Here is an 11,137-nt window from a genome sequence, read left to right as displayed (position 1 = left end):
GCTGGGTGGAGAATGAGAGGAGGTGGCGACTTCTACCACCATAGGGCTATGGGGTCTGGGGATGGAATCGGAGTCCCCGCTATCTGAAAATATTTCAACCTCTGAAGTGGTGCCAGATTCAGAGTGGTCAGAGCAGAGAAATTCGTATGCCTGCTCCGCACTTAACAATTTCGGAGCCATTTTTTTTTTTCTGTACAGCTCAGAAAGAAATTAAAATATCTGACTGTCCCTAAAAATGACTGACACCCACCCACTGACCGCCAGTAACAGACGGACACAGGGTCCCTAATAAAGATAATTGACCGTCACTAATAGACGCCTAATCACAGACACCCACTGACCGCCAGTTACTGACGGACAGTTTATAATTTGATTTTTTTTTTTTTCACAGTGCCAGGACAGAAGTCTGATCTCTCTCTCCTCACAGAACCACTGCGCTGAGGGGAGAGAGAAGCGCAGCCCCTGTCCTGGCTCTGCTTTGTAAATATAATGGATGTGATCTCTATGATAAGTTTTTTAATGGAGACCACATGATCAGGGACCTGATGGTTACTGTGCTGAAGGCAGATCTTCAGCACAGTAACCAGTACACATGTCTGCGCCATTTTTTTTTATTAGATGTGGGGGGGTGGCCTAATAACTTTATTTAAACACATCTAAAGGCCCATATTGCCCCGATCGGGTTGCTGGGGGATCCGATCGGGGCATAATTTGAACTTCTCTTTCCTCAAGTACCCCCAATTTTTACTTATTTGGAGGACGTGCTTACCTTTCTGTGGGGGGCAGCAGCTGCTTTTCTCACAATGGATGGCTATTGTGAACACCTTCCTCCCTTGCATAGAAAATAGTCCCTCATATACAGATACATATTGTATGTAACCAAGTGTAAAACTATTTCCTTCCCCGTCTAGAGAGAGATGAAGCTATATATTTCTATGCATTTAGAAGTAAGGATGGATGAATAAAGGGTGTCTGAGGGAGGGAGGGAGCAGAAAGCTACTCAGCATAGGTGGACCAGAAGGAGAAACAGGAGGGGGCGCTACCAATCGAGTAAGGGTACTTTCACACTAGCGTTTAAGTTTTCCGGTATTGAGTTCCATCATAGGGGCTCAATACCAGAAAAAAAAAGCTTCAGTTTTGTCCCAATTCATTGTCAATGGGGACAAAACTGAACTGAACAGAACAGAGTGCTCAAAAATACATTCCGTTGCGTTCCCAGACCGGAGAGCAGACCACAATATCTTGTATTTTGCTTTCCGTCCTGGGAAACTGATCAAGACGCAATCTGCCACAATAGAAAACGGATCCGTCCCCCATTGACTTTCAATGGAGTTAATGACTGATCCGTCTTGGCAGTGTTAAAGATAATACAACCGGATCCGTTCATAACAGATGCAGACGGTTGTATTATCAGTGACGGAAGCATTTTTGCTGAACCCTCTCGGATCCAGCAAAAACGCTAGTGTGAAAGTAGCCTTAGGCCGAGCTGTTTAAAATACTGTGTATTCTTATACACTTTTACTTAAGTTAAAAAATAACCGTATTTTTCACCCCATAAGACACATTTACCCCACCCCCTGCGTCTTATGGGGCAAATACTATTGAGCAGTTCCATTATAGAGGAGCTCATTAGTACCGGAGGACAGGAAGCGGTAAAGGCTTTGTACTCACAGCTTCCTGGTCCTCCTCGGCTGTGAAGGCTGCGCACAGCGTGACTGCGCTCTGTGATCTCATGCTGTGCGCAGCCTTCACAGCTTAGCCGGAAGACAGAGCGTGCTGGAGGAGAGGAGCGGCGGCATCCAGGAACAGGAGAGGTAAGGGTTTTATTTATTTTATTAAACATGAGGGAAAGGGGACAATATGAGAGAGAGGCAATGGGGGCAACAGAAGAAGCAATTGGGGCTATAGAGGCCTGATATGAGGCAATAGGGGCTGCTGGGGGGGGGCCAATATGTCTGATTGGGGTCATTCACATTCTTATTAACAATGGGGGTCAGATTGGGGCTGTTAGCTGAGGTCTGATCTGAGGTGTAATGGAAAATATTTTTTTCTTATTGTCCTCCTCTAAAACCTAGGTGTGGCTTATGGGCCAGTGCTTATGGGTCTTATAGGGCGAAAAATACTGTAATATGCTATAAAAAAAAAAAAAGGTAACACAAATACATGAGAAAACAAACAATATTTTTTATTCCATGTATATATTCATGGGGTAACTTCCTTTAATCACTGTCATTGAGCCTCCTCAACTTAATATATGCCCCTGGTAAGCACTGAATCTATAGAGGAAGGGGGAACATTCGGTCAATGGAAAAAAAAAAAAAAAAATGGCTCCAGCAAGGCGAAGTGGAAAAATTAAAATGCAAAACCCTTCCAGCAGGCCAGGATTTCACAGATCGTGGGCCGTGAAAATCCACGTATGTGTGAATGAGGCCTAAATAGGGGTTGTCCACCAATTTCCAGACCTCTTAGACTGGCAGGATCTGTGTTGGTGATCATACTTACCTGATCCCCCATTTATCATGATGCAAGGTAGGAGGATGACCGCTGCAGGTACATACAGGATGGAAACAAATCAGTCATTGGTTTACACAGCCTGAGTTCCTGTCTTTGTTCTACTCCAGTCTTACAAACCTGTGATATCCGGATTGCACCCACATAGCACTTGAAGCCTTTAAAGGGGTACCACTTGGAACCGAACACGAGTTCGGGAAATGGTTTATTACAGTATAAATCAATTTATGAAGTTATTATGCGATGTCTCGCGAGACTGAGCGAAGTAATAACTTTGGCACATCGGAGCCAATACATTCTAATACTGTACGGGAGCACTCGCTTCGTACAGTATTGAAACAAAGTTTTATGCAAATCGACTTCGGATGTTTCATCAAAAGTCGATTCGCTCATCCCTAGTTCTGACCCAAGAGCTACTGCACAACAGCTGGAGATAGGCCTTCAATAATAAAATTCGGGAAAGTGGTGCAATTCACACAGACTGTGCCGAGAAACGTGCACCATTCCTGTCCGATTTCCATCCAAGGCACATTCACTCAAATGAATGGGTCCAGAAAAATAAAAGGGACGCAGCTGGACGCCACACAGATGTCCAGATACATCCATGTTTTGTGTATAAAGAATCGCATCCATCATCTGAATCAGGCCTTAGGCAAGTTCACACGCTGTTGATGCAGGTTTTTTTTATGTTTTTTTCCCATGAGCAGGAATGGAGTTTGAGGGTAAGGCCTCATCCGCATTTCTATTTTTAACTGATGTGTCCGGTCCACATTTTCCACGTACCCATTGATTAAAATTTGTCTGTTCACATTTCAGCATTTTTTTTTTACTGACCATGGGTCAGTAAAAAAAAATCATGGGGACATGCACAACTTTGATCCGTGATGCGGACCAAGCACACCCATAGAAGTCTATGGGTCCATGAAAATCCCGGACACACCACAGATGGCATCCGTGGTGCGTCCGTTTTTCACTGACCACTGAGAGGAGATTCTTTGGAAATTAATTTTCAGCTGAGCAACGTCAGTGTATTACAGATGACACACGGATGGTAAAAACGGACACACAGACCAACCACGGATCCTTCACGGATGAAGCACGTACGTGTTTTTCACAGACGTGTCACTCACACGGAAATGTGGACGAGGCCTAATACCATATAATGCACGGGCACCGTTCCGTTTGCATTTTGCATCACGGATGCTGAGCCATTCACTTCAATGGGTCCGCAAATACGGAGATGCGGAACAGAAGCATGGAACGAAACACTACAGAAGCACAACGGAGTTCTTCCTGGGGTTCTGTTCCGTGCCTCCGCACCACAAAAAGATAGAGCATGTTCTATCTTTTTGCGGAACGGAGGGATCGCTGACCCATTCAGGTGAATGGGTCCACGATCTCCATGCGGCTGCCCCACGGATGGTGCCCGTGCATTGCGCACCGCAGCGCGGCCACGGGGCCCACACGTTCGTGTGCAGGAGGCGTAAGAGAGCTGATAATACGTTTTCTGTGGTTCCTGTTCTCTAACACAAATAGAAACCGTGTCAAATAAGAATAGAATTTAAATTAGAGACATTTATTGTGCTCAAATGTAGTAAAGCTGGGGCTACACACAGACAGGCACAGTCCGTAACAATAGAGTGAAGAAAGCAGCCCCGCAGCTACTGTACATGGAACAGAAAAGAGTGCAATACAGGCATAATACACTAGAGGTCACTGTAGAGGTACATTTCAACAGTGTTCCCTGTAGAAAAGAGGGGTTTTCCCGAGAGTAAAATATAGATGACTTATCGTAAACATATGATCGGAGGGGTTACGACACCCGACACTGCCTCCAATGAGCACACAAAGAACAGCGCTGTTCATTGTACAGTGGCTGTGCTTGGTACTGCAGCCCATGCCCATTCACTTGAATGGGACGGAGCTGTAACCAAGCAACGTGATGTCACTGGCGTAGCAAGAGGCCACAATGCCCAGCGAAGCACTGCCTCCTCTTCAAACTGCTGATTAGCGGGGCTCCGAGTCAGACCCCTACTGATCGGTTACTGAAGACCTGTCCTGAAGATAGGTCATCAATAATTTACTCTCAGAAACCCCCTTAAAAAATAAGTCCTTAATGGGTTTTCCAGGCTTTAGAACTTTACGATAGGCCATCAAAATTAGATTAGTGGGGGTCCGACCCCAGATCTGCTGTTCATAGGCGCTGCAGCCTCTTCATTGTATGCTCCGTCTTGAACAACTGTGCTGGTTATCGCAGTCTGAAAGCTGCACCCCCCACTGATCGAATACTGATGGCCTGATTCGAAAACATGGTCAGTACGCCAGCTCCCACAAGGCTGTCTCCCAGCTTCCCCACACTCCTCAATGGCAAGTATGCCTGGCATATTGCTGCATGACTAGGGAGACTTGCTATTCACAAGTGGGGGGTGTAATGGTGACCCAGCTTTCCCAGAACCGGATTTCTTTTTATTAGAATAATAGAATCTAACTACTTACCAGTGAAATAGATTTAATACAGGCTGATCCTGCCGGGATAAAATAAAGAGAAAACCACTTACATCTGTGGTGTTAGTCTAGGGTGTAGCACCCGCTCCCTTTTATCGGTCACCAAAGTCCTTATCACAGTTTTGTTAGAATTAATATAAAACTAAAAAGTCAATTTAATTAATTATCAAAAGTAGCTATTTGGTCTCATAACTTTATCCAAGAAAATAGACTCATGTCCAACATCAAGGAGCCTCCTCCCGCTGCTGCACCTTGCACTATACTATATAGTAGGAGCTCCAGTATGCCTATGTAAAGATTTGGTAAACCACTCCTATGGAAACACTTAGCCACCAGATTCGATGGGGTAGCAGGGCAGTCTTCAGTCTCATATACAGCTCCTACTGTTGTCTATAAGTACTGAGACTGATTACTCCCCCTAGTGGCAGTTACTAAAAGAGATGTGTCTAAGAGTACTTTCACACCAGCGTTATTATTTTCCGGCATAGAGTTCCGTCCTAGGGGCACTATACCGGAAAAGAACTGATCAGGCATATCCCCATGCATTCTGAATGGAGAGTAATCCGTTCAGGATGCATCAGGATGTCTTCAGTTCAGTCTTTTTGACTGATCAGCAAAAGAGAAAACTGCAGCATGCTACGGTTTTATCTCCGGCCAAAAAAACTGAACACTTGCCTGAATGCCGGATCCGGCATTTTTTTCCATAGGAATGTATTAGTGCAGGATCCGACATTCAGAATACCGGATCCGTCCTCCCGATCTGCGCATGCGCAGACCGAAAAAAAGGTAAAAAATAAATAAATGCCGGATCCGTTTTTCTGGATGACTGACACCAGAAAGACTGATCCGACATTTCAATGCATTTTTCTGACTGATCAGTCTTACTAATGCCATCAGTTGGCATATGTTTTGCTGGATCCGGCAGGCAGTTCCGGCGACGGAACTGCTTGCCGGATCACTCTGCCGCAAGTGTGAAAGTAGCCTAACATGTCTAGTAAGATGTTCCAAAATTTAACACACAGCATGCACCACTTTGATATATTTGTCGCAGCTTGCCTCATCTTGTTTTAAGATGTCTTAATTTAGAATTATAAAACATGCTTCACTTTTTTCCAGAGTGTTAAAGGGGTTGTCCGGTTTACGGATATTGATCGCCACCGATCAGCAGTTTGAAAGGGCATCAGCACTTCATACAGCTGATCAGCGAGGGTGCTGGGAGTCAGACCCCCACGATCACATATTGATGGCCTATCCTGAGACCCGAGGACAGGTCATCAATATCAGAAAAACCTGACAATTCCTTTAAAGGGGTTGCCCAGGACTTAAATAGTGATGACCTATCCTTAGGTCGGTGAGGTCCTCACCTGATTCACTGGGCCACAGCACTTGGCTCAACACTGCAGACTCTTCATTATATACCAACAACAGTGCCGTACATTGTGCAGTGGTCGTGCATGGTATTGCAGTTTAGACTGAGCTCCACAAAGGTCACATGACTGACGGACGTGAAGTCACAGGCAAAGGAGAGACCACAGCTCATTCCAACAGCTAATTGGCAAGGGTGCTGGGAGTCGGACCCCCACCTATCAGATACTGATTACCTAAATTGAGGATAGGTCATCAATATATAAAGCCCAGAAACCCCTTTAAGTATTAGAAGAGATATTAATAATAATTCTAATAAAAAAGCAGTGGCCTCCATCAGGTTACAGGACTGGACCTCCTTGTTCCTGTGGAGAGTTGGCCCTGTCATTACCGAAGTTGTTATCTGAAGACATCGCCTGCACGGACTGGAGGAGCTAGGAATTTCCTTGCTCTGGAATGGAAATGTTTCTCTAAAACTTTAGAGACTTTTGTTAATGGAAATCTACAATCTGTATTGTGTCCCCAGTGATCAGAAATATAATGCCAGGATGTGCTATAAATTAAGAGGTAAACTAGAGTTCATCGTGGTAAAAGTGCTCGTCTTGGAGCTGTCGGCCGTAGTCTGTGGCTTCGCTGGTTAGGAATATGTCTCTGTTCTGTAGAATTTCAGCTTCTGAAAGTTTCCCATCACCATCATTGTCAATGGACTCGATCAAGTGGTTCGCCTGTGAGAAATATGACAAATGAGACAATAAAGAAGAACTCCGACAGAGACATATAGTTACCACTAGGCTATCCTCTATTGTGTCTGTGAAGGTTCTCATTTAGGCTACTTTCACACTAGCGTTGGATCGGATCCGTTCTGAACGGATCCGATCATAATAATGCAGACGGAGGCTCCGTTCAGAACGGATCCGTCTGCATTATATTGGCATATAAAAGCTAAGTGTGAAAATAGCCTCGTACGGATCCGTCCAGACTTTCAATGTAAAGTCAATGGGGGACGGATCCGCTTGAAGATTGAGCCATATTGTGGCATCTTCAAACGGATCCGTCCCTATTGACTTACATTGTAAGTCTGGACGGATCCGCACGCCTCCGCACGGCCAGGCGGACACCCGAACGCTGCAAGCAGCGTTCAGCTGTCCGCCTGTCCGTGCGGAGGCGAGCGGAGCGGAGGCTGAACGCCGCCAGACTGATGCAGTCTGAGCGGATCCGCATCCATTCAGACTGCATCAGGGCTGGACGGAAGCGTTCGGGTCCGCTCGTGAGCCCCTTCAAACGGAGCTCACGAGCGGACAGCCGAACGCTAGTGTGAAAGTAGCCTTATCCAGGTCATGGTATATCTGTAAAAAATAAATCAAGGCAACTGGACAAGAAATGTACAGTACGTCCAGTTGCCTTGATTTATTCTAAAACCTTCCATCGAGACAATGTCTCGTTCAAGGAAGGCCTTGCATATTTCAGCAAGACAATGCTACACCACATACTGCATCCATCACAACACCATGGCTTCACAGAAGAAGAGTCCAGATGCTGAACTGGTCTTTGTGCAGCTCAGACCTTTTACCAATAGAAAACATTTGGAGTATCATGAAATAAAAATTCTGTCAAAGACCTGGGACTCTTGAGCAGCTAGAATCCTACATCAGACCAGAATAGGACAACATCCCTCTCCCAAAACTCTTCTCACTTCACAGACGTTTACAGACCGTTGTTAAAAGACAATAGTAGACATGGCCCTGGTCCTAACATTTTTGAGTTGTGTTGCTGCCCTAAAGTTCTAAAGGAGTTAAATATTTTTCATGAAGTGGTAAAATGTCTTACTTTCAACATGTGACGTGTGTTCTGTGATCTATTGTGAATGAAATGTGGGTCTATGAGATTTGAACATCATTGCATTCTGGTTTTATTTACATTTTACACAGCGTCCAAACTTTTTGAGAACTGGGGTTGTAAGACCTTTTATACTTTTGTATCAATGGTGTTTTGTTTTTTGCAGGACAGGTTGTAGCTTCTACATTTACCATTATGTGGCATGTATACGTTAGCATTACATTTTTATTCATTTAATTTTGGGGGATGAGTAAAAAGAATAAAAAAAAGTGTCTTATTTAACTCATCTCATCATATTCCGATCTTTAATGTCCGGATGTTGTCGGGTCCACCTCTGGGAACCACATCTACACTTGCAGCTCCAGTGAATGAAGAGGTAGTCACTGCTCTCTTCATTCACTTCTTGTCACGGCCACGGTTATGGCCGTGACTCCTTGGGAGCCGCATACAGTTGCCCGCGGTTTGGGTTGCTGTTTCAACCGCAGCTTGAGGCATGATGTTGTTTGCCTCAAGTGCGGTTGCCACGGACAACAGTGATGTGTGCGGTTCCCTTGGAGTTGTGTGCGTGTGTGTATGCACGTTTGTATGTCTGGTGTGCACTTTGTGTTGTCTGGTGTGCACTTTGACATCTTCCTTTCTCTGTGGCTGCCCGTGGCAACGTTTGGTATGTTGTACATGTGGTGGCAGTGTCCCGGCCTTCGGGCTGTCTCCCAGGACGGCTGCCACCCATGTCGTTGCCTGCGGCAACAGCCACAGTGTGATCTTAGTTTGGTCACTTCCCCTTTATGTGTGTTTCCCTTCTGTGGTGCTGGAAGGGTTAACTCCCTTCCCAGTGTGTGTGTGATGTCACTGGGTGTGTCAGACTGTGGGGTGTGGCTTCTTGGCCTATATAGCCTTGGTGTTTGGCATGGCTCAGTAGGTTGCTTCAGTCATGCTTGGCTGGAGCAGCCTCCTGTGCATATTACCTGCCAGTGAGAGCCACCCCTGTGGTCATAAAGATATTGTCCTTATGTTTATGCCTTGTTGTGTGTGATGGGTTGTATGTAGGGATGAGCGAACTCGAACTGTATAGTTCGGGTTCGTACCGAATTTTGGGGTGTCCGTGACACGGACCCGAACCCGGACATTTTCGTAAAAGTCCGGGTTCGGGTTCGGTGTTCGTCGCTTTCTTGGCGCTTTTGTGACGCTTTCTTGGCGCTTTTTGAAAGGCTGCAAAGCAGCCAATCAACAAGCGTCATACTACTTGCCCCAAGAGGCCATCACAGCCATGCCTACTATTGGCATGGCTGTGATTGGCCAGAGCACCATGTGACCCAGCCTCTATTTAAGCTGGAGTCACATAGCGCCGCCCGTCACTCTGCTCTGATTAGCGTAGGGAGAGGTTGCGGCTGCGACAGTAGGGCGAGATTAGGCAGATTAACTCCTCCAAAGGACTTGATTAACTGATCGATCTGCAGCTGTGGATCATTGAGCTGCTGATCCTCAATTGCTCACTGTTTTTAGGCTGCCCAGACCGTTTGTCAGTCACATTTTTCTGGGGTGATCGGCGGCCATTTTGTGTCTTGTGGTGCGCCAGCACAAGCTGCGACCAAGTGCATTTAACCCTCAATGGTGTGGTTGTTTTTTGGCTAAAGCCTACATCAGGGTGAAGCTGTCACACCAAGTGCATTTAACCAGCAATAGTCTGTTCATTTTTTGGCCATATACAAAATCAGGGGCAAGCTGCGCCTGTCACCAAGTGCATTTAACCCTCAATGGTGTGGTTGTTTTTTGGCTAAAGCCTACATCAGGGTGAAGCTGTCACACCAAGTGCATTTAACCAGCAATAGTCTGTTCATTTTTTGGCCATATACAAAATCAGGGGCAAGCTGCGCCTGTCACCAAGTGCATTTAACCCTCAATGGTGTGGTTGTTTTTTGGCTAAAGCCTACATCAGGGTGAAGCTGTCACACCAAGTGCATTTAACCAGCAATAGTCTGTTCATTTTTTGGCCATATACAAAATCAGGGGCAAGCTGCGCCTGTCACCAAGTGCATTTAACCCTCAATGGTGTGGTTGTTTTTTGGCTAAAGCCTACATCAGGGTGAAGCTGTCACACCAAGTGCATTTAACCAGCAATAGTCTGTTCATTTTTTGGCCATATACAAAATCAGGGGCAAGCTGCGCCTGTCACCAAGTGCATTTAACCCTCAATGGTGTGGTTGTTTTCTGGCTAAAGCCTACATCAGGGTGAAGCTGTCACACCAAGTGCATTTAACCAGCAATAGTCTGTTTATTTTTTGGCCATATACTACATCAGGGGCAAGCTGCGCCCGTCACCAAGTGCATTTAACCCTCAGTAGTGTGGTTGGTCAAGCTGTGACACCAAGTGCATTTAACCAGCAATAGTCTGTTCATTTTTTGGCCATATACTACATCAGGGGCAAGCTGCGCCCGTCACCAAGTGCATTTAACCAGCAATAGTGTGGTTATTTTTTGGCCATATCCCAGTCTAATTCGGTCACTAAATCCATACCGGTCACCCAGCGCCTAAATACTAGGCCTCAAATTTATATCCCGCTAAATCTCTCGTTACCGCTGTCCTGTTGTAGCTGGGAAAGTTATTTAGTGTCCGTCAAAGCACATTTTTTGTTCTGGGTTGAAGTACAATTCCCAATTTAGCAATTTCATAATTTAGTGGTTTCTGCTATATCAGAGCTATTTGAAATCTATCCCTAAAAGGGTATATAATATTCAAGGTGCACATTGGGTCATTCAGAATAACTTCACACACACCCGCTACTGTGTATTTTCAAGTCTAATTCTGTCACTAAACCCATACCTGTCACCCAGCGCCTAAATACTAGGCCTCAAATTTATATCCTGCTAAATCTCTCGTTACCGCTGTCCTGTTGTAGCTGGGAAAGTTATTTAGTGTCCG

The 11,137-nt window shown here is 45.5% G+C and overlaps 1 protein-coding gene across 2 annotated transcripts in view; it reads right to left on the bottom strand.

The window, feature by feature from the left end:
- Positions 1–5,883: 5,883 nt before the first annotated feature.
- Positions 5,884–11,137, bottom strand: part of LOC122926892 (reticulocalbin-2-like) — a 30,915-nt gene continuing 25,661 nt past the window's right edge. For both annotated transcript variants that reach the window (XM_044278409.1, XM_044278410.1), the window contains exon 8: positions 5,884–7,106. In XM_044278409.1, the coding sequence (XP_044134344.1) occupies positions 6,954–7,106 (153 nt within the window). In that variant the 3' untranslated portion in view covers positions 5,884–6,953. The remainder of the gene's footprint in view (positions 7,107–11,137) is intronic.

Source organism: Bufo gargarizans, chromosome 2 (genome assembly GCF_014858855.1).
Source record: "Bufo gargarizans isolate SCDJY-AF-19 chromosome 2, ASM1485885v1, whole genome shotgun sequence".
Taxonomy (NCBI): Eukaryota; Metazoa; Chordata; class Amphibia; order Anura; family Bufonidae; genus Bufo; species Bufo gargarizans.
The sequence above is the reverse complement of the archived record's forward strand: the minus strand, read 5'-3'. Positions and strand labels throughout refer to the sequence as shown.